At 43.8% G+C, this 24,659-nt stretch overlaps 1 protein-coding gene across 3 annotated transcripts in view; it reads left to right on the forward strand.

Annotated features, from left to right (window-relative positions):
- Positions 1-24,659, forward strand: part of LOC134543190 (AP-3 complex subunit mu-1) — a 117,670-nt gene that overhangs the window by 35,927 nt on the left and 57,084 nt on the right. For 2 of the 3 annotated variants that reach the window (XM_063388086.1, XM_063388104.1), the window contains 2 exons: positions 22,076-22,260; positions 22,348-22,460. In XM_063388086.1, the coding sequence (XP_063244156.1) occupies positions 22,076-22,260; positions 22,348-22,460 (298 nt within the window). Of the gene's footprint in view, positions 1-16,704; positions 16,920-22,075; positions 22,261-22,347; positions 22,461-24,659 lie in introns of those variants that run through there. The other variant, XM_063388096.1, reaches the window with a different exon arrangement.

Here is a 24,659-nt window from a genome sequence, read left to right on the forward strand (position 1 = left end):
ACGCCCTTGACGTGCGTGGCGAGCGGTTTTGGCATGCCCTCATTGTGCGTGCAGAGCGATCGTGGCACGCCCTCATTGTGCGTGCAGAACGATTATGGCACGCCCTCATTGACATGCATGTTGAGCAGTTGTGGCAGCATGGCCGGTTCGCACTGCGTAGGCCCCTCGTGAGCCCCTATGGCAATTGGGGGCGGTGATGTCAGAGGCGGAGTGTCTGAGTCGGCCTGTCGTATCCACCCGGACGTCGCGTGCCAGTCGTACCACAAGGGCTGGACGGGTGCGGCTTCCTCCGTCTGCAGCGATGTCCTTCTGCTCGGCGTCTCCACCCCATAGGGCGGGGGCTGTGTTGGAGGTGGTGTCGGAGGCAGCGGCGGCGGCGGCGTCGGTTGCAGTGGCATCGGGAGTATCGCCGACTCCAGCAGCATGTCGGCGCCCGCCCAGTGTGACCACTCGATCCTCGTGGTCGAGACACTTGCGGCAACACTCACACACAGTTTCGCTCGGCACTGGTCACACGTAAAGCCGGACATCCATTCCTCTTCTCGCGCGACCAGTTGTGAACACTCCCTGTGCCATAGATTCCCGCACGTCCCGCAGATCCGCCCATCAGATGTCCCGCCGGGGCATGAATCCGCACCGCTAATTGTCCTACCATACGCCCGGTATTCAAAGCAAAATTCGCACTCATAATCTTTGAAGTGCTCGCAGCTCTCGCCGGGCTCTGGAAAATCCGCTTCCGCCCATGTCTTGTACGCTTCCTGGAAATCGTCCATGCTTATCGGGAGTGTCTCGCTAATCGGTAATACAGTCTGTATCTTCTCGCGGTGTTATCTTGCACCGAAGATCCTTGCTGCGTCGCGAACTCAGGTTCGTGGCGCTATCACGTCGCGTTATCTGTCGCGCAAACGATCCTTGTCGCGTCGCCCGCCGTCTCCGGTTCACACCGCTCCCACGTCACGTTATCTTGCGCTGAACGTATCCGGTTCGCGACATTCCCATGCCTTGATAACTCTCGCCGATGTCTTGGGTTCCCGTCGTCCCATGTCGCGTAATCTCGCGCCGACGTCTCGAGTTCGCGTCGCTCTCACGCCGCGTTATCTCTCGCCGGCACGCCGGTGCGACGTCTCGGGTTCGTGTCGCTCTCACGCCACGCGACCGCACCTGCCTCCGTCCTGTCTGCGTGCGCTTACGTGCATCCATGTGCGCTTACGTGCGTTCATGTGTGTTTACGGCCCCACGTTGGGCGCCAAATGAACTCCCTCAGCTTCTGGTCCCTGATTCCCCGTTTATGTAATTGTCCTGTTGTGTCCGTTCTGCTCTCGTCGATTAGGTGTGGGTCCAGGCCGACGTGGCCGGGACCAGGAAATACAGGACCTGGAGGGAGAGTGAAGTGAGGAGGAAGAATGGTAGGCGGTACCAAGGATAACTCGATGTTAACAGTTATTCGAGCCCCTTTTATTGTAGTTTTAAGAGCCTGCCGCAGCCTGGCGGTTCCGTGGTGGAACAAGCGCCCTTCCCACGACGACCTTGACTCCCGGAAGACCGTCCTGTCCATTAGCACGTCCCGACACTGACTGCAAATTTCCCCATGTAACAATGTCCCCGATTAAAAATCGCTCAACAACGACGCGTGATACGTGCGCGGTCCGTTACGTAATAAGTCTCGTAATGACGGCGAAGGTTCGGCGGTTCGAGACTACGCTTACGCGTTCTAGGACGTTCGACTGATGACGTAACTCGTAACTCGTAAACTCAACCAGGTGAGCGACTCGGCGGATGCAGCTCAGCTGCCGCGGTAACCCGTGCAGTGGCACTGTCGCCGGACCACGAGCTCGGAAGACGCGCCTCGCGATCAGCGCGGAGCGGCGTGCACGTCTGTCCCTGAGCGAGCTCTGAGCAATACTGCCCTTCCCCGCCCGTCAGCGGGCCAAGGCCCGCGGGCCGCGTAGGAGGGGAGGAGAAATCGGTCGGCGTGGGAGAGGCCCCCCCTCGCGACGCGCCAGGCTGCGATTACATAATAGCACTGCGAAACAGTTGAGAAAATTACAAGATCATTTACACAACTTAGCGAGACGTTAATCAAAAGTAAATTTACAATAGAATTAATAAATTACGATTACATTATTTACACACTTATTGATGTTCGCGACCATTTGAAAAATACATAAAGTAGAATTATTTGTAACACTAAAGAAGCTCACTGGCATGCTAGGGTGCACGCGGGTACGTCCCTGGCCATCGCACTACACAGATGGTGCACTCGTATCGCAAGGGAGGACGTTGACGAGGCATAACGGCCTGAAGGAGCCGAGGAGACACTTAGGTCGACATAAACAGCTTTCAATCGATCTTAAAAGTTCTATTTTAAATGTAGTGCAATAAAATGTCTCACAGAAAACTCATTTATAAAATCAACAAGTTATTGTCATCTTATTTTTCTGAGACAATTGCTCAAAATTTACTTACGTTCGAATGTGGAGCCATAATTATAATTTAATTAAGTACCACAACCATTTTCTTATTGCTTATAAGAAATAACCTTTGGCAGACCACGGCCATCGCTGTTTTCAAACCACGTTATTGCACACTGCTTCACAAGAAAATGTCAGCTAGAACTCTGTCACATTAACAGAGGCAGCGCACTGGAAGTGTGACCCCACACAATCAATATTTACAAGAACAATATAATATTTAGAAATAAACTCTTAAATAGGTTTTTTTACGAATGTGAACTGATTTATTTTTTTTTTATGGAAGGGCAACGGGGTGTTGCGCTTTGTCCCGGAAGCCATAGCCTGGCTTTAGCAGAGGTTTAAGCTTGAAGTGCATTTCGGTTTGGAATCGCTGTAGATAGATAATTTGAAATAAAAAATTTTCTTCGTGGTAAAATATATATGCACCTATTTGAGATACTAGACGTTTGGGATGAGTTACAATTGAAACTTAAATGTGCAATATTGCAGCTCGTAACCTATAATTCGTACTCAAATCAGAAACGAAGATATTGTTACAGCATTGTTCATCAATCTTAACCAAAGCAGATAGAAAGTTAACCATGCTCAATGTGCCGTCACCCGACCTCTGTGAAAGGCCCGGGGGGTACCTGACGAGCGCTACGGGCGTCGCGATGCTCTTGTTGTCCGGAGGGGCGCCAGGCTAGCGGGCTGCTAGGCCATTGATGTTGGGTCGTGGGTACTCTGCCCCCGCGTGCCCCGCCAGGTACACGGCTTGAATCTAACCTGAATGGTTCTCCCTTGACTATGAAGGCCGCTCGGCCGTGTGGAGGACGGGAGACTACGGAAAATTATTGTATACGAGTTGGTGAGAATATATTTAATTTGGGAGTTCACCGGGAGTCAATGTGGGTACACAGTACGCTCTACAAGTCTGCTCCGCGGTTCAGTCCCGCTACAAAAATTCTCACCAACACTTGGCGACGTCTAGTATTTACACAATTAACAAGAAAACAAAACACAAAAATTCGTGACACTGAAATGGTTACCGCAGCAGTATCGCGGGACGTGGGTCGATGCTCGCTGGAGACAGCCAGCGCCGATAGTTAACGGGTGCAGGGGGGGGCTCGATGAGTGGGCTCCTGAGTTCGGCGAAAAACTTACGTGAGTGATACGATACGCAGCGCGGTATCACGATGAAGACGGACGGGATAGGCCCGGTTCCGCAAAATACGCGCCGAGTCGACATGGGCAGCGATGAATTAATAAAATGATTAAAATTTGAAGGTGTTGTGCAGAATAAAAATAATCAATGAAACAAACTTGAATGCTGCCCACGGACACACGTCTGTTCCCGGCGCGGAGTGGTTGGAGACTGCCGAACATGGCCGCCTCGCAAGGAAGAGAAACTTTCTCTTTGTGAGTCGGCACCAAAAACTTATAATAATTTAATTGGTTACATGATGAGTAAAAAACATGCTCCAGGTGCTTGATTAAAATGTAGCACCTGGTAATTGGGTGCTTAAGGCTTAACAATGGCTTTAATGTATTTAATTATTCAAATTGTGATATCAAGTTGGCGACTGTAAATTTACTAACATATTGTCTCACTGCAAATTGTTTTAGAGGGATTCCTCCTAGTCTGACTTGATCATAGTCACGGGCATTTTAATTAAGGCCAGTGGCCGCAGTGACTGTTAATAAGGTTTGTTGTCTGCTCCGTGCGTAGTGTACTCGCCCGGAGTGGCTACGACACACTTATTACATGTCGGGTAATTAGTAATTTCGTACTAATGGCTTTTCACTTAATTGAATTATAGGTTCGAGCCTCCGGGGTTCCATACCTTTAAGTTTTATTACGCATATTGGGGTCACGCCCGAGGCGCTCTCCTGACTCATTCCGGCTGGGCAAAGGGGCGCGCTCCGAAAACGGGATACGGTACTGGCGGTGCGTAGCACGGGCTTAACGGCCATGGTCGGTACGACGTCAAACGCCGCCCACCCCCCCAGTGGAAGCCCATCTCCGCCACGTGTTCCCGCTCCCGCGGTACGACGACCCCCTAGCACAGCCGGCACCCTTCGTCTCGCGATCCCACGGCGCACGGCGCTTTAGCGCCGGCAGCGCATGAGGTGCTGGCACAGGCGGGCGCCGCCTCGGTCGCTGCGTAGGAAGCTGGGCCAGGAGGCGGTGCCGCGACGCGTGAAGTGTGGGCGGAACAATGTCCCAGCGGGCAACCCAGCTGTCCCAAGGTCGGGAAGGCGTGTCCCTCTCCTAGCGTGTGGCTGTGGGCGGGTGCGGGGGGAGGGCACCCTAATCCTGGGGTCGGCGGGCTGGCGCGTTGCGGCGGGGGTGGTCTTACGTGCGGCTCCTGGCGCGGCGGCGTGGCAGGTCGCGCCGCCCGGAATCCCCGCGGGCACTCACTGTGCCAGTGATGTTCGCCGCGCGAGCACCCCAAGCGACACAGAGGGACGTTTTCCCGTGTCATGGCGTCCTGAGGCGGTCGCTCCGCCCACTTAGATGGCGGCGCCTTAAAGGCTCGTAGTCCTCTGGGCTAGTATGGGGGCGTGTCCCGTGGTGCCGTGTTCTGCCGGGCTTCCGGTGGGCTGTCATTCCCTCGGGCGTTCGCGGCAGGGCCGCACTTCCAGGCCCGCTGAAAGTTGCGCTCTGTCTCGCGTGCTTCCTGCACGTAATCTGCTATGCCACCGGTGTGGTAGCGGTGCAGGAAGGGTTGCAGCTCGTCTCTCATCAAGCTCATGATGACAGGCAGGGCCCCGGACAGGTCGGTGCCGGGTGAGATGCAGCGGAACAGTATTATTTTCGTGGCTATGAACGTCTCGACTGCTTCGTCGTCCCTCTGCCGTGTCCCATAGAAGTGGGTGGAACACTCGACACGGGGCAATCCGGTGTCGGTGGCTGAACTCGTTCGCGAATTCGCTTCACGGCATTGCGAATCTGCCTCACATGCTCCACCAGCTCCGGGCGGTCCCTCGTAGCCGATCGCTAACCCGCTCTGTCCATTCGGACTGGTGCATCCGGCACCCGATTAGGCACGCTTCGCACAGCCTCAGAAATCCCTCGGATCCTCATGCGGGGCTCCGGTGAACTCAGGCAGAGTCACTCTGCTGGGTAGCAGGGCTCGTGCCAGATCCTCCAGGGCGAGCCACGCACATTTGGCCTCGGTCGTCCCCGGGACATGCGTCGCGTGGTCAGTGTGCGAGCTCCAGTCGCTGGCGCGGGTGGTCGGAGGTGCGGGGGTCAACGTTGTGTGGTGGACCAGCAAGGGGGTGTGGTTCACTGGTGATGTTCTCGCCTGTGCCTGCGTCTCCGTGCTGTTGTGCCACAGTTCCAGGAGCTCTTCGGTCTTGATTCCATCCGCCATCGCGTTGCGCAGGGCTTTGATGTGGATATCTAGTCCGCGCTCGCAAGTGGCTCTGTTGACAAACAGACTCCCGGTGTAGAATGAGGGGAGAGGGGTTTAGCGCGCGCGCTGATTCGGGCCGCTGGCTGAGAGATGCCCGGACAGCCGCACAAAAGGGAGGGCCGAGACTGGCCGCTGCGAAGGGGGGATGCGGATAGCCGTGTGTAGCGGCGGCCGAAAGCACCCAGACAGCCGCTCAAAGCGGAGAGCACGAGGATGTGAAGGTGGGTCGGGTGGTGCGCGGGCGAGGATGTTCGCTGAAGGGCCATAGGGGAGGGGTGGGGGTGAAAGTTAAAGTTGGCGAGGGTCGGCGTGGGCGGTGATGCGCTCTTCCGGTGGTCCCTTTGTCGCTGATCCTCTGTGCGCCAAATTCCACAGCACGCGTTCAAAATGGCAGTCTTCTGTCCCCTTTGTCTGAACTTGGTGAGTTTTTCGTGATTTTTGGCTGTAGTTAGGCCCAACACAAGGGCGCCATTTGCCGTCACCCGACCTCTGTGAAAGGTCCGGGGGTACCTGACGGGCGCTACGGGCGTCGCGATGCTCCTGTTGTCCGGAGGGGCGCCAGGCTAGCGGGCTGCTATGCCATTGATGTTGGGTCGTGGGTACTCTGCCCCCGCGTGCCCCGCCAGGTACACGGCTTGAATCTAACCTGAATGGTTCTCCCTTGACTATGAAGGCCGCTCGACCGTGTGGAGGACGGGAGACTACGGAAAATTATTGTATACGAGTTGGTGAGAATACATTTAATTTGGGAGTTTCACTGGGGGTCCATGTGGGTACACAGTACGCTCTACAAGTCTGCTCCGCGGTTCAGTCCCGCTACAAAAAATCTCACCAACACTTGGCGACGTCTAGTATTTACACAATTAACAAGAAAACAAAACACAAAACTACGTGACACTGAAATGGTTACTGCGGCAGTCTCGCGGGACGTTGGTCGATGCTCGCTGGAGACGGCGAGCGCCGATAGTTAACGGGTGCAAGGGGGGGCGGGCTCGATGAGTGGGCTCCTGAGTTCGGCGAAAAACTTACGTGAGTGATACGATATGCAGCGCGGTATCACATTGAAGATGGACCGGATAGGCCCGGTTCCGCAAAATACGCGCCGAGTCGACGTGGGCAGCGATGAATTAATAAAAGGATTAAAATTTGAAGGTGTGGTGCAGAATAAAAATAATCAATGAAACAAACTTGAATGCTGCCCACGGACACACGTCTGTTCCCGGCGCGGAGTGGTTGGAGACTGCCGAACATGGCCGCCTCGCAAGGAAAAGAAACTTTCTCTTCTTTGTGAGTCGGCACCAAAAACTTATAATAATTATTTGGTTACATGATGAGTAAAAAACATGCTCCAGGTGCTTGATTAAAATGTAGCACCTGGTAATTGGGTGCTTAAGGCTTAACAATGGTTTTAATGTTTTTAATTATTCAAATTGTGATATCAAGTTGGCGACTGTAAATTTATTAACATATTGTCTCACTGCAAATTGTTTTAGAGGGATTTCTCCTCGTCTGACTTGATCATAGCCACGGGCATTTTAATTAGGGCCAGTGACCGCAGTGACTGTTAATGAGGTTTGTTGTCTGCTCCGTGCGTGGTATACTCGCCCGGAGTGGCTACGACCCACTTATTATATGTCGGGTAATTAGTAATTTCGTACTAATGGCTTTTCGCTTAATTGAATTATGGGTTCGAGCCTCCGGGGTTCCGTACCTTTAAGTTTCATCACGTCTATTGGGGTCACGCCCGAGGCGCTCGCCTGACTCATTCCGGCTGGGCAAAGGGGCGCGCTCCGAAAACGGGATACGGTACTGGCGGTGCGTAGCACGGGCTTAACGGCCATGGTCGGTACGACGTCAAATGCTACCATTTTTGTTAGGTACATCTTTTTACATTAATTACGATTTTTGTTACTTTGAGGCATTGTAGTTAAAACAGATTAAGTATTTAAATAATAGTATTAACATTATACTCTGCTGTAACGGTGGATCTTTAAGTTTACAAGGATATGAGGAATGAACACAAATAAGGCATGATTCCTTCTTGACGTAGCCCTAAGTGTCGATCCAGCTCTCACAGCCCGTTATGCCACGCCAACCTCTTCTCCTACCCTGTGTTGTGTGTGCGCCGATTGTGCTGTGCGGCTAGTTCAAGGGGGGGGGGGGGGGTTAAGACAAATTCGCGCGCCAGGGGAAATCAACTGTAAAATACATAAGGACCGGACGTGACTAATTATTGTAAATATTCATTAACATTATTTTATTGTAAATAGTTTATTTTATTATTTGAAGTTTTATGTATTATAAGTTTTTATTTGTTCACCGGGCGCCAAGGCCATGCCTTCCGCCTGTGACCAATGAGCGTGTTCCACGTGCTCGCGGAGAGGGGAGAGACGCGGGCGCTCGGGTGCGCCAGGCGGGGGAGGAGAGCAGTCGTCAGTCAGACGCGAGAGGCAGCGGTCACGGAAGCGGGCCGCTCCGTGCTAGTGGCAAGGGAGTCGGCAGCTGGACGCGAGAGACAGCGGACATGTCTGCGACGTCGCTCCAGGACGGTGAGATTGGAACGGGCGCGGTGTCTTGCTGTAGTTCCAGACTTTGCCGAGCAGAAGGGATTTCAGTTTTTGCAGTCACCTTGTCATTCAGTTGAGTTTATCACCTCGTCATTCAGTCGCGTTTTTCATCTTGCCTTTTTTTTTACGTGTGTGCTTCTCTGAAGTTCTGCGAGTCGCTGAGAATTGTTGTAAACTGGATATTCTCCATCGCGTGTTATGTGTTTTTACGTTTCCTCCCGGACATTGTGTTGTCCAGTCAGACAGTCATCTTATTGCACGAGTCATAGAGAATTCAAGTATTTGCTGTGTGGGTAATATTCGTCACGGGCGGGACTTCCCGTATTTTGCAGTACAATATAAGTGCATGGAACCGGGCTTTGCCCTATAGAAATAGTCACAGGCGGAAACGTGGCAGCCCCATGTAAAGGGTTCATCTTACCGTGCATAAAGAACCAGGAAACTTTATTCGAGTTGTGTTAATTTTAATTCTGGAGACTAAGTCCCTTGGCCACGCAGCCCGAACCCCCCTTCACCGAACCCTGAGTAGCCGGCAAAATAGTATCATTTCAGGGACTAGTCGACCAGCCGACGACAATCTGAAGGTAATTACCCCATATTTATTTATGGAAACTTATAACAGATATTAAAATGTGTTAAAATACAATTTCAATTACATAATTAAAGAGCCCTTTGATATATTAAATAAAATATGGGCCGATTTTAGCACTACCTGTTGAGGGGTGTGTGAAACAAATAGGGATCGACTCGCCCGAGACGTTTGCTACAGCCTGGGGCTAATGGCGCAGTCGGTGCTGCTCTCTGGCAGCCTACAGGGGAAGTTAGCTGGGAGGTTAGCAAAGTCGCCACCAGATGTCGCGGGCGTCAGTTCCACCAGCTGTCGACAAGAGAATAAATTAATATTTCTGCCGCTAGATGTCGTGTGTGGTCCATCTTTACACATATTTTTTCTATGGAAAATCGTCCTTGAATTCGGCCACTGCCTGGCGGGGTTCACGTCAGGGCAACGATCCTGAGCTAAATTCTGAGAACCAAAGTGGGTACTGGGAAGTAAGGGGAGACAAAAAAACGCAACGAGGCTGGGAACGAGCGTCCTAACGTGACTTTCTAGGATAGAATCTAAGATGTATGCGTGATGGGAAAAGCTATCGTAAGCTCGTCTCTGAGAAGTGGTAACAACTCGTCCAGAGCTCTTGTGTGCAGATTCAGTCATGCAGGGAAATAATATTACAAACCCCGTACGTGACTGTAAGCGGGAGAAATGTCAACCGGGCTGCCAACGACGTCTTAGACTTGCAAAAGATCATATTGGTCCCTGAGAGACGGTGCCTCGGACCATTGCAGCAAAGTTTAACTAAGTAGAGTGCACCAGCCTAACAAATGTAAATCACCCTTTGTAAACAAATTATATAGAAAATAAAATTTCCAAAAATAATTTAAATTATAATAACAATTAAAAAAAATGCCGAAATACCTAATTTCCGGCACAATATTTAACTTATTAAATATAAAAGATAAACTAGTTTTGAAATAATATCATCTAACCCAGGCCATCATAAAATGGCTTTACAGTTAAAATTATATTTATGAAAGCATGTAAGACAAGCGAACTTAATCAGAAACACATAAGAATAATCAATATCCAAAATTTAAAACAAAATATTTTTCCAAAACTTTATTTATTTTTTGTAGGTACAATTTTATTCTTAAGTATCTTCTCAATTCTTACATGAAACTAATAATTCTGTATTTCCAACTCCTTTTGCAATACATCATAACCTATTTTCCCAGCGAAACATTTTTTGTGCCAACACCTACTGTGCTCTGATTGGTACGGTACTTCTCTTATGTCTTAAGGAAAAATATAAAATGTTAAGTCTTGTGTCATCATAAGGTTCGCACACGACCCGTCAAACTTCCTACACGACAATCATAAACCATTCCACTAGTATGCATAGAGTAATATGTTAAGTACACGACTAATTCTTAATTCATAAGTCTTAGCTTTCAATCGTAAACTAGTGCAGACATGCAGATTTCTCCAACAGTGGAGCGAACCCGGTGCCATTAACATGAGAAATATAAAGCTGGTTTAATATTGATATTTTTTAAGAAATTTTTTTTGCAAATAACTTTAGATAAAGGCAGTAAACACACATTGAGCCTACCCCACAAAAAAACATCAAATAGGCCTATACATCAGGAGAAACCTGAATGTTAGACACTGCAACTGAAACAAATGTTTTTATATTAACATAGTAGGCTATTTGTTTGTACTATTTTCGAGTTCCCCAAAATTGAGATAATCTTCTCTTCCAAGGATGGTCTGTGTAAAAAAAAACTCGCTTCCTATATTTGAGAAAAAATAATTGACGCGAACCCCGCTACCTCTATGTGAATTTAAATGACTGAAGTATTGTTCGGAATCTCAGGGTAGGTTCGGCCTTGTGGCTAGAGGCAGTGGTTCGATACAGTAGGCCCCCCCCCCCCCCCCAAGAGCTGTTTAGGCCACTCGGGACGCCTGAAAATAACAAGCAAATACTGGCTGATTTCTTATTAATTTATTCAGGCACAGCCCTTTACATAGTGCTGCCCATCCTGGCCGTAACGGTTGTCCCGAATCGAATTGTCACACGCGCGACCACTCACTCAGTGGCGGCTCACGATTTTACTACCCGGTAAGGTCATTCACTTTGGACACGATGCGGTGATTACAAAAACAAACCCTGACATAACACACTAGAATCCTGAGCAAAATTACAATTCACAACTATAATTACGTAGTACACTGGGCTAAGAACACGTAGGCCCGTAATGCCGGCGACGCTACCTGAATCTTAGGACTGTCCCAGAAATTGATGCGTTAGTAAGATTGTTTGTTACGTGTTGCCTACTGGCTGCTCCGTGCGGGCTGAAACTAATTAGCCGATTGGCTACGATATCGCGTGAAGCGCCGACATACCATCTCGCAGTTCGTACATAGTACTTACGTATCACATCGAACGCTCGTCTTGGAGCACTGAATAATTAGGTTACATACCACTCGGTAAGTCGAGGTTGACCACGGAACTGAAAGAAAAGGTTTACGGAATTATTCAACTATTGAATACTACATATCAGCGAAAAATAAGAAATGCTGGTCCCGTGTTGCGCGGAGGCTGCCGGCCTCTGTGAGCTCCGGAAGAATACTGCCGCTCTCACCGCGCGCGGCCCCCCTCCCCGCCAGCCCTCCCGTGGAAAACATGTTATTTTCGCGGGAAACTGAACCGGCCAGGTTCGGGACAAGGCGACGGTGAAACTTAATTTTGACAGAAATAAAATATTAAAAAATGAAAATAAAGTCTAATATTTTCCTGTGGAAAAACATCCCATTGCTCTTTCTACACTTCAGTGCGCGCACGAGCGCGTTCGGTGCACACACCTTCGTGAGATGTTGATGAGGCATAGCGGTCTATGCGACATAGAGGAGCATTAGCAGTCAGCGTCACTTTATTTAATTATATTGGTTCTTACTTTTATTTTACAAAACTTTTACCTTAAAGCTTTTCTGTACACTATGTTGGCAGTGGTATTTTTAGGTGATAACAAAACATATTGATTTTCAGGAGATCCTACTCGAGAAAGGACAACATAAAATTGCCCATGAGAGAAGCACTCTTTTCTTAGGTTTATGCCAACATTCGTAAAAGTTTGTTCCTGTGATTTATTTATCGTAAGGGCAAACGATATCTTCACAGGAAACTGTAACCTTTTAAGGGATATAGGCAAATCTGTCGGAATTATAGGATTCGCGGAATGTGAGCGAGCTGTCCGGCCGCAGGCCCAGTGATGTTTGTTGCTACAATCACATTGTCTCGTAATTCCTTTATCAAAAGTCTTGTGCCATTACACGTACTGGGAGAGCTTAAATTTCTCAATAGCATAATGGGAGTACCTCCTTTAAATTATAGTTCGTGGGGTGGCAAGCCGGCAGGATTAAGGTAATTTAAATTTCTTGTGGGTAGTGCACTGTATCTTCAAATTTGCACATGGTGTTAACAGATTTGTAACATTTAAAATCACCCGGTACTTTTTCCATAATCATTCTATTTATCTCATTTACTGAGTCGTTTCTCGGTGACACTATCGCCCTCGAACAGAGCCAATTGAAATATCTTTCTGTGAGATTTTCGATGTTGGGATAGATTGTGTCTATCAGAATTTCTAGACTGTTAACAGTTTGAGCTAATTCATTGTCCAACAATACTTGGGAGCTATGTAAAATGTTGAAAAAATGTAAATAAAACAAATACTAAGTAATATGTCTCCCTTAAGATTAAATAAGTTACTTTAATAAAAAAACGATGAACAAATTCGGATTGTAAGTATACATATATAATGTGATACTGTGTTTAAAAAAATTTAGAAATGAAACAACAACAAAATATAAATAAAAGGTAAAAATATTAAAAAAATTCATGTTCACCCGTGCGAAGCTGGGACGGACCGCTAGTGACTTATTAAATTCGTAATATCTATTGATTGGAATACCCGATTTGAACAATTCTAAAAGTAATCTACATGAATTGAAACAGTCTTGAAAACAGTATGATTTATTTGGATAAGGATTTAAACAGAAGTATGAATAACATTGTCTAATTTTGGATGGTATTTGTATCAACTTTCAAAATGTAAAAAGTGGTTATTGTGACATAACGATAATATTTGGACATATAGTATCGTGAAGATTTTTTGTAGATATTGATATGTTGTTAAATATTGTAGAACATACTGACTTGTCCCGGGCTTCTGCGGGGGACCCTGGAGTGGTTCATGTGGGGGTAAAAACCCCCGATGAGTGACGCGATCAGGCGTCTGGGCCGAAGAGCTATTGCAGCCATGCAGAAAGTCTGGCCGAGATGGGCTGCGGCCGCGGGTCCCGAGGGCTGTCACCGGCCGTATAGGGCTTCGGAGGGCGGCGGTCGGGGAGAGGAGGAACTTCGATGGGGATGAGGGGAGGAGCGGGAGAGCCGGTGGGTGAGACTGGGGAAGGGGGATGAGGGAACAGGAATTGAGCAGAGGGCGAGTGCCCTGGGGGGTAGGGAACAGGGGAGTATTCTAAGTGTGTAGGGGAGGGTCCAGGTTAGGGGAGGACCTAAGTGTGTCTCAGGCCGAAGCCTATACACTCTACCATGCGGGTTTTTAACCATGCAGGACAAGGGCGCGTGCATTGTGTGCTTATTGGGGTTTACTGGCCAGCCATGGCTGCGATTGGCGCCATGACTGACGCCCCATTGTTCGCCTAGCTTAAAAGCTAGCTAATGTTACCCAGGCAAAACCTGCATAGACACAGGGAAAACCCTGGGCCGGTTCATGCGGGGATCAAATACCATGCATTAAGCAAGCAGGTAACTACTGGACAGGAGGAAGAAGGGTCCAGGTAAGAAGAGTTGGAGGGGCTGAAAAATCAACCATGCTGGAGTTGGGTGCTTGGGCCTTGCGGCCCGCATTTAAAGGTTGGGAACTCCTGGGTTATTATTAACCAGGGGCGCATGCGCCCCCAGGGGCGGGCGACTTCACTCGTCGGCCCAGCCACAGCTGCCCAGGCAGCCACAGTTAAAACAGAAGTGGGCAGACGAGCCAGTAAACCGGCTCGAACTGCGGGCGCACGGAGCGAAAGGCAGCCTGACGTTGCGCCATCTTCATCTTCCTTCTTCAGGTCAACAGCAGTACTTTTCAAGCCAGGGTGGGGGGAGGGAACCAACCTCGCCACCCAAAATCCCCGAGATGGTTTAGGGTCGCGCCGCTCGAGGCTACTGCTGCCACAGCTACAGCAGCCCCAGCTGAAGGTTTCTGATGTCTTCCTTCAGAGTTCCGATGCATTTCAATTCCGTTGCGCGCGCAGCAGTTCACAGCTCCGCAAGTTCCAGCCCGCAGTTCGTCTACACGTCGCATTTTTTCAGCGCATCAGGCTCCCCTGCGGTGCCTTCGCCGACGAGGCTGCTTCCTGCCACAGGCCGAGCTACATTCGGGCTGCCTTTCACCCCGATAGCCGTAGTGGCAGCTCCACAGGCCGGCCATTGGTCCGCGGACTGCTGTTGGTTAGTCGCAGCCACCCCAGCGAGATTGCGGCTCTCGGGCTGGGCTCCCATATCAGCCACCCGCGGGGCCCTTGCGCACTGCCGGCCTTCGGTTGCCCAATGGGGTGCGGGGGGCTCCCAGCCGGCGGCCCGCGGGAGGGATGCGCATGCCCCGAGAGACGACCACCGACCCCCCTGGCTTAGCTCAGCCAGAGTTAATATACAATGCATGTACATATTCACCAGGGTGGGCACACCTGTACCATTCCTGTTCATACATAGTAGAATTACAATAATATTTACATTCACTTGTATAATTTGAAGGCTTCTTGTTACAACACTGGGTATTTACACATTTGTCCGTAATTATGCTGGGCAGGTTGACAAAGTTTCCTTAATTTACATTATCCTTTGTCTGCCATCTAGGGGCGGGTGGCGAACTGACTTTCCTCCCCATAGATTATGTAGGATGGGTGGCGCACTTGGGGCTTGCGCTATCATAACAGCCGAGGCCAAACTGGTGGACATGACAATTATTTTGTTCTATCATCAATAGTTTCTGCAGCGCATGCGACGTAAGATGTTTTATGGCATTTTTTTACATCTTGGGTTACGTTACTAAAGTTTTAATAAGGATTCCTTATCTTTTCTAGCAATATATATAGCCTATTGTCATGTCCACCAGTTTGGCCTCGGCTGGTATGATAGCACAAGCCCCAAGTGTGCCACCCATCCTACATAATCTATGGGGAGAAAAGTTAGTTCGCCACCCGCCCCTAGATGGCAGACAAAGGGGAATGTAAATTAAGGAAACTTTGTCTACCTGCCCAGCCTAATTCAGGACAAATATGTAAATACCCAGTGTGGTATCAAGAAGCCTTTAAATTATACAAGTGAATGTAGAGAGCATTGTAATTTGAATATGTATGCACAGGAAGGGTACAGATGTGCCCTCCCTGATGAATATGTACATACATTGTATATTTACTCTGGCTGAGCTAAGCCAGGCAGAAAGCTCTTCCCAGTAATTTCTGGGTTATTAAAAGTGACAGAAGACTTGAACAGTATTATTTAGGCAGCTACCTCTCTGGAGGACTGCTCCTCCTTCCTACCTCTCCCTGATCTTGGGCAGCGACCCCTGCTCGATCTCTCCCTGCTCTTGGACAGCAACCCCTGCTTGGGGACTGCTCCTGCTTCTCACCTCTGCCCGACCTTCCCCTGCTCTTGGGCAGCGACCCCTGTTTGGAGACCGCTCCCGCTCCTCCCCTCTGCCTGGGACAAGTCACAATGTTACTCAGGGTGAATGTAGCTTTCTAATCGGCACAGTAGTTTTTGAGTTTATTCATTACAAACATACACACAAAAAATACAAATCTTTCCTCTTTATAATATAAGTGTAGATAATGCATGCCGTACGTGATCTAGTACTCCTGTCGAGCTGTGTCAACCGATTATAATTCAAGTTTTTGGTCTGGTATTGTGGAACAGGAGATTGGCAGTTTTGATGTTTCAGAGACAGTTATTTTTTATAATTAAAAGTAAAAATTTATTCTGTATTACACAGAAAAAAAGAAACCTAGTCAGTGTATGAATTGACAACTTATGCACTTAAAAAGTACAGGCATAAAATAAATCATGTGTGCAAATAGAAACCGAGATACACAATAAATTATTAAATTATAAATGGAAAAGGGTATACTGGCGCACCCTGCTCAGTGGTAATTCGAAATGAGCTTCAACAATTAGTTATGAGTAACATGACAGATGACGTTGCTTAACCACGTGAACACTGCACTCTAACGTCGTTATGTAGGTACTACTTGAAAAATTCAGATTCGAATAAAATCCGGATCGGACCATGTTTGACCAAACTACAGTAACAACATGAATTCCATCGAAAAAAATTCGACACTTTTCCGCATACAACTAACTTGACTTCCACCGATGCCCAGAATCTTCACTACACGGAAATATGTCGAACCGGAATATTGACTATTCCGGGTCGGTACAACTCCGTGCCAACTTGTGAGATTTAAATCTTGTATGGAATAGTGACTATTCCGATTAGACACAAATCCGTTTTTTGCCATTGTTTAGACGGAATAGTCACTATTCTTTTCGACACAAATCCGCGTCCCCGCGTTTTAACACTACAGTATAATATAAAGGTAAGTTTGTTCGAGCTACCTATATTTGCCCACGTAGTTACGGTAAAACAAACGTTAATCAAGTGAAAGGTGAAAAAGAGCGATCTAATCGAACATATGAGTAATTTTTTTTTGTTAGCAGAATTGTCATGTTTAAGTTGAGGTTATGATTTTTAACTAAAAGTAAATATTTATTTATTAGCATATTTTGATAATTCTAAATTCGAATTATCACCATGATTCACAGTCTATTTATAATCAATTCATCAGGGTATGTACAGAAAACAATGTTTATGTATAATTTTTCACTGGCAATATTGTTTTATAGCATATTGTTATTTATTGCATAGTTAATATTAATAGTGCATAGTTTACAATAATAACAACAATAATACCTATGATGTCAGTTTTGTGGTGTGAAGAAATTTTGCCTGACGAAAATGTGGCACTCAGATTGGCTGTTCATATTGCTGCTGGGTCTGTACTGCGTAATCTGATTTGTGAATATGAAAAAATAAATAAAACATTTGACATTGGATTTTGAAAATCAGAATTTCCAACTCTGCGTTAATTCCAAGTACTCTTTATCAATGTGGAACTTCGACGGAACTTCGACTGATAGTTCCTGTGTATGAAATGATTAATGTAGGTATAGTGCATATTAAATTCCAAACATGTTTGTCTTTTTTTGTACATATCTGCATGTCACATCATCTCTACACTGAATAGGCATATAAGGATTTTTAAAAATATCACAAAGACTTAATTTCAGTTGCAACATGGATTTTGGACAATTTTATACAGCGTACATTCTTTTTACATCTCGGGACATTCCATGTCAGATCAACACACTTTGAATTAAAATTTTACCTCACCATTTTAGAACTTCTTCAAATTTTGTATAGTGGTAGTATGTACTAAGAATAAGAAAAATATTAAATTTTAATTTTTTATCTCTAACGGTTTCCAAAATACAGCTATGTAAAGTTTTCAAAAAAGCGCTCAAAAACGCTGGACGAGCGTTTTTGAAATTGCTCTAGAAGCTGTTCTAATTAAGCTAGAAAGGTGGGAGTGGTGTCATTTTACTCCATTTTTAATGGGCTTTCTTATGAAATATAACACACCATAGGTTGTCATAAAAATGTTTTTCTAAACTTAAAATCAAAATTTTGATTTTGAATAAAACAAAAAGTGTGTCCCAAAAAATTTTGAAAAAAATCTTAAAAGTAGGTTGTACTTATGGGAAGCATGTGTCAAAATTTCAAAATGGGCATGCAATGGGTTCAATAGGTAAAAAATATTTGAAATGAGAGTTGATTTCTAAAATCAGTACGATTTATGTAGTGTATGGTAGTATTAATTGTTTGTACATGAACAAATAGGCATTCCATTTACTTACTGAGTACAAATTCACTTGTTACTTGACATTGCCTGAGTTATTTTTAGTGTCTCTTCAGCTGTAAGTGTATAAATCCTTCCAGTAGGAGTTGTAGGATCAACTTTGCAGAGGACGTCCGTTACTGATATCCACAACACATCAGGCTTCCTTGGATATGAAAATGAAGCTGCCGGTCCATGAGGGTGTAAATATGTTACTTTTAATTCATCATCTTCTTCCTTCTTCTCCAAAACATAAGCAACCCACCACTTTTCATCATACACTGCCGTTATGTAGCCATTTACATCACTTATTTGCAATTTATCTGGTGATTTTTGAACAGCTACAGTGTCTTCAGTTTGACTTTCCGAAAAAACTTTAACTCTTAGTTTTGAGAGACTCAATGGTTCAGGTATAAAACAGTGGAATTTTTGAGTACCCTTAATAGTAATAGCCTGGTTGAAACGCTCCTCGAGAAACTTTTCAGATTCAATATGATCTTCTTGGGTTGAAAAGGTAAAATGTATTCCATTGATATTTTGTTTTGCCCATTCATAAAGTTGAACGGCTGTCAGGATTTGACTGTCATATGGCCGCTGTAGACTAGCTTTAGCGGCTAGTCTCTTGACCGTGCCACCAATCCCATCACAAGGGCCCTTTCCATGAGCCGTAGCTGAGAAATTCCATTCAGCTTCAACATCAAAATCCTCTTTATGGTAGCACAAGTTTATGAAGTTTTTTTTGTTTTTATATTGCCCAGCACACCCGTCAGAGTAATAGAAAATCTTCTTTGGTAATGCCTGGAAATGTTTTGTCAAGAATTCAATAAGTTTCTTTTGAAACGTATAAACAGACACGGTATTGTGCTCCAAGCAATCTGATACCACAACAAAACTGACATGTTTGAGTTTGTCTTCACTTTTGTAATAAATTACAAAAGGGTGAAGAGTTACATGTTCATTAGCCCAGTGGTAGCTCTGAGCCTCGTCTTGTACCACAATTGTGTAGTTTTCGGAAAAGTCTAGGTTTATCACAAACTCTGATTCATTTAAATTTTCTTTTTTATCATTGATGAAAGCAGACTGCATTTTAGCAATAAAATCATGTTTTATTAGAGGTGAAAGTTTTTCCAAAAAGAAAGTGATAAAGTCTTCTGAAGATTTGTTTAAAGTCTCAAGAGTGCAACGATCTACAGACACCCATTGACGAAAGGTGACATTTTCTATCAAATTTTCTTCAAAGGCATCTTCAAGAATTGTTTGTATAGGTGTAACCCCAGGACAATCGGCACATTCACCCATGACACATGTTATTGCTGGTGGATTGCATTGCATTTTAACCATACACTGCTTGTACGACTTCAATTCACCATTAGTTAGAGTTCCTAATCGGGCATTTTCTATAATCAACTTCACATTTTGGTGGATAGTACATACACACACTGCATGCGTGCCACTTTTGCCTGCTAAAATACATTGTTTTGGTCTTAGTTCAGCAAATTTAGAGAATCCTACTTTAATGTGGGGGGATTTCTCCTTGAACAGAGTATAAGCTTCCTTCAGATTACACAAGATAAGACGTTTTGATATTTTGGTTTTATTTCCATTTGCCTCAACAACTGATACACAATCTTTTATGCCGGGCATTGCTCTGCTGATTTCATCATTTAGATAAAAGGAATGAATAGTATTTACAACATCTTCTGAGAGCGTCTTACCAGGCTTGGGATTGGGAGTCTCTAATATACCTTTCTCTTTTAAATTTTTTTTTGCTTGTCATACCATATAGTTTGGCGCATTAAATTCCCTCATAATCTTCCTTATCCCCCAACCCTCTGGGAGGCAAGTAAGTATCATTAATTTCTTAACACGATTGTTTGAAACGGAAAATTGATCTTTGAGGTTTTGTAAAACTGATTGGTCAAGATCGTCCTCTTGACTGGACGATGATGGATCTGCTGCTACAAAAAGTTTTCGTTTCATTGCAGAGTGAATTTTTCTTGCTTTGGTTGTTGCATACTGCTTGGATTGGATTTTCCTTAAAATTGATTAAAACCGTTTTGCAATTTACAAGTTTCAACAAAAAATTGTCTTTAAATAATAATTAATTGAATAAAAATATTGACATGTATAATGTACATTACATAACTGTATTATCATTAGTACTCACTACTGTCACACATTACTAGTAGTTACACTCACTAATACTTTATCACATCACTGTTCTCAGCATAACTACTGATTCTACTGACAAGAGCACCAGACTCAGACGAACTGCTATGTGAGCTATTCTTGTGAGGTGCAGGTCTCAACTTGTCAGCAAAGCTTGCCCCCTCCCCCCTCAGGCCCTCTCCTTCCTGCCTGCTGGAGCAGATTGATTACAGTCTGAATGTTAGTCTTAAAACTTTCTAGCTTATTCTTTACTGTTTTTTAAAAATTACTTGAATGATACCTACATATTTTAAAATCCACTTATATAAAGACATTAACTAATAAACAGTCACCTCAATAATAAATTAATATCAATACGAACTTTCCCGAAGGTACACGATGTTGTTGTCGGGATAAATACGACCATACTGGACCATACCATCATGGCGACCCTCGATTATCGCTACATTGCCGCGTAAACAAAGTTTATTAATTTTTAAACTAATTCTAGTTTCCAGTTTACAGTTTTCATGTAGTTATTTTTCAAGAAGAGACTCTGCAAACTGTGCGAAGTGAAAGAAAACTTCTGAAACGTTTTATTATAACCATAACCATAGCCATAACTACCAACACCTATGTTTGTGTAGATTTATTATAGATAGTAAAATTATTAGCATTACTGATGTTGGTAAAATAGAACATAGTAAAATATCTTTACCAAATTAAAATTCCCAAAATCTCACCTTTTTGCAGATAATATTTAACCATGAAGCCATAATCTGCCCATTTTGAAATTTTAACTTATGCTTACCATTAATATAGCCTACTTGTAGGAATTTTTTCAAAATTTTTTGGGACGCACTTTTTGATATATTCAAAATCAAAATTTTGATTTTGAGTTTAGAAAAAAAACTTTATTACAACCTATGGTGTGTTATATGTCAAAAGAAAGCCCATAAAAAATGGAGTAAAATGACACCACTCCCACCTTTCTAGCTTAATTAGAACAGGTTCTAGAGCAATTTGAAAAACGCTCGTCCAGCGTTTTTGGGTGCTTTTTTGAAAACTTTACATAGCTGTATTTTGGAAACTGTTTGAGATAAAAAATTAAAATTAAATATTTTTCTTATTTTTAGTACCTACTACCACTATACAAAATTTGAGGAGATTCCAAAGTGGTCATGTAAAATGGGTGTGTTGATTTGACATGGAATGACCCTCTCATCTCTTGGATTAAGTCACCTCGTCTTAACCTAGAATAATGTGTGTATGTTATATACATCCTCAGACATTTGCAGCATTATAAATGCAACGTGTGTGTGAATGACCTGTCTCCAAAAACTTACAAACTTTCCTATTTTTTTCCCAAAATCTCCAGTATACCTTCACACTAGGGCATTATGTATAATGGCTGGGTTGTATAAGAATTATCACTCATAAAATCATAGCCTGAAGTTCACTAGTAGGCTACATATTGTTTTTTAAAACTGTAATCATTTTAGAGCAACCTTTAAAATTAAATTGAATATTGATTCCCCTACTAGTTTAACAAGTTATGTTTTGTTCAGTACCTAAGATAATAATTTTAGTTACAATTTGAGTGTTAATCTTCGTGGTGCTAATAATGTATTAATAATATTAACAACCATCAGCCACTATTTATTTAATTGTATAAACATTAAATATTATTTTATTTATTTTCAAGGTGCCCATATATTTTTCACTTTCATCAAGGTTTGTCGTCATTGCTTACATATCCACAATTATAATTATAAATACCAATTTTACAGATTTGTCATACAAGCATTTCGTATATCCCACACTAGGTACTGTTTGAAATATAGCTTAAATTATAGGTAAATAAGTATGTAATGTTCAGAGGGGTGCTGTATGTTCCAGGGATGTGTTCATGGAGAAGCACTGGAAGAGTGTCGTGTCACGCTCTGTGTGCGACTATTTCTTTGATCAGCAGAGAAAAGTTGGTAGTCCTGAGGACATGCCTCCTGTGATAGCCACGCCCCACCATTACTTGATCAGTATTCATCGATGTAGCATGTTCTTTGTTGCAGTCTGCATGACTGAAGGTATGTGCTTAAAATGAATGTTGTGGTAAACTTAATTCTATTAGTCTCTTTATGTGAACATGCTTTTACATTACCATTTAATTTCAGTTCCTCCTCTGTTTGTGATTGAGTTTTTACATCGAGTTGTGGACACATTCGAAGATTACTTCAGCGAGTGTACGGAGTCGATAATCAAAGAACACTACGTAGTGGTCTATGAGGTACGTAAGCAGTTTTGGTTGTTAGTTATTGGTCGTTGGTGATAGCTGGTCTCAGTTTCTATTATGTTACATAGTGATACATATTGTAGCCACGATGCTTGTTGAATGCTTTGAAATACTTGCCTTAGGAAGTCCTGTACCATCATGATGTTTGATGAGAAGAAGATTAGAGTATTTGGGCTTACTGTAGGAAATGTTGATGATGGCGTAGTGTTGTAAGACTAAGTGATTCCCAGTGTTTCTAGGCTAGCACCCAAGTGTCTTTGATGCTGTTCTCGTTCCAGTGTACCTCACACCGTGTGCCAGCCTCGATGGTGTTTGGTCTGAGTGCTGAGTAGGACACGTGCTCTCTTTGTGTGTTAAGTTTTCGGTGTGCCAGCATCGAGAGTAATGCCAAACAATTGTAAAATACAAGACAGTCATGTACTTGTGCCTTCTCTGTATTATTCTGTCTCACCATGCTCATGATACATATTAGCATCAAGTCACATTGTACGTTTGTAGGCATAGTGATAGTCTTTATTGATATTGATGATAGTCACGTGACTTGATAGTTTGTAGGTCACAAAATTTAAATTTTATCTATCAAAAACAAATTTGAGGGGCCGGTAAAGCTATATCTCTGCAATAAAATCAGTCTGAAGTCTGACGACTTTGACACTCACAGCTGCATATTGATTGATGCAGCAGCAACTTTCGTAATCCAGTGAGAGGTCTGGAACACTTGAGACAAATGCCATGCTGGACTAGAAATTTTTCCAGAGTATCGACCATAAATGTAGTTTTAGCAGGAAGGCCAAAGAAAACATACAGTGAAATGGTATTTAAAACAAGTAGTAATAAGGTGCTCCATTGAAAGAAAAAATTGAAATGGGCATTGATTTTCTTTAAAAAATCATTACAAAAATTAGTTGTGAAATGAGACCCACTCAAAGAAGAAGAAAAACACTGTACTGAAGTGAAAACCGTGTTTGTGTTTGAGTTTTCATTCAAGTTTCAACATGTGCTAGCCATTTAATGAGGTCACAAGATGAGTAATAAGTCTTGTTAGGTACATGAAATGTAATAACATATATCTTTTGATGATATCCTCTCTACAGTCACATGGAAGTATTAATACGTAATGGAAAAATTCACTGAAGGTAGTTGAAAATCAAAATTAGTTTTATGGTGTTTCAGTGCCCTAGTAATAAATACTCATGTTACTGTCAAAAAGTCAAGTGCTCTTTTTGTGGGTTGTTTTCTGTACAAAAGTTTGTCACATCCAAATAGTAAGCAAAAAGAAACTTTCTTCAAAGAAGTGGCTAAATTTGGTAAAGAGTGCTTTTTTTACCACGTAACCCACCTTGGAGGCTGATTTTAGGAAAACCCCTTGCTTAGTTAATGTGTATGTAATATAAAGAATATCCCTGCCATGTTTCAAACCCGTTGACATTTACTTGAAAGACGGTCAACAGATATTCATGTTACCTAGAACTCACAAATTTAGATCAGTCTTCCTTTAAATTAGTTTTTCAAAACCATAAACATTTGTTATTTAATTTAATAATTCTTAACTGGCAAGCTAACACCACTGTTGTCTTAATTTTTATTAATTAATTAATGTCTACAGTTCTGTGGTAGTGCTGTAGTGCTAATATGGTGTGGTAAACAATGAAGGACAAAATAGTAATGACAACTGTTTCAAACATGATGACATTTTATTTTAAACAAAAAAAAAACTTAAAGTTAAAAAAAATAATAAAATAAAAAAACTTTTATCGTTGAATAAACTAAAAATTAAAAATTAAATTTTTTTGTCCAACAGCCGAATAATGCACCACAACTCTGTATAATTAAAAGTGTGGGGTGCTTGATATCATTTGTCTTAAATTTTCTATCATTATTTTTAGGATGTAGTCATTACAAAAATGAATATATGAAATTAATAACAATATGAACTTAGAAAAGAAAAATAGCAATGGTGCTTGATATCATTTGTCTTAAATTTTTTATCAGTAATAACAAAATGATTTGTAATAGATTTTCTATCACTAATTTTAGCATATAGTCATTACAAAAATTACTATATAAACTTAACACGTTCGGGTTCATGCTCAAGCATAGTATTTTAATACAACAAACGGCGCTCGAGCCTCACTCAAGCGCACGTTTTCATGGACAATATGTGCTTGCTCGAGCGATAAACGGGCTTGGATT

This window comes from Bacillus rossius, chromosome 1 (genome assembly GCF_032445375.1).
Source record: "Bacillus rossius redtenbacheri isolate Brsri chromosome 1, Brsri_v3, whole genome shotgun sequence".
Taxonomy (NCBI): domain Eukaryota; kingdom Metazoa; phylum Arthropoda; class Insecta; order Phasmatodea; family Bacillidae; genus Bacillus; species Bacillus rossius.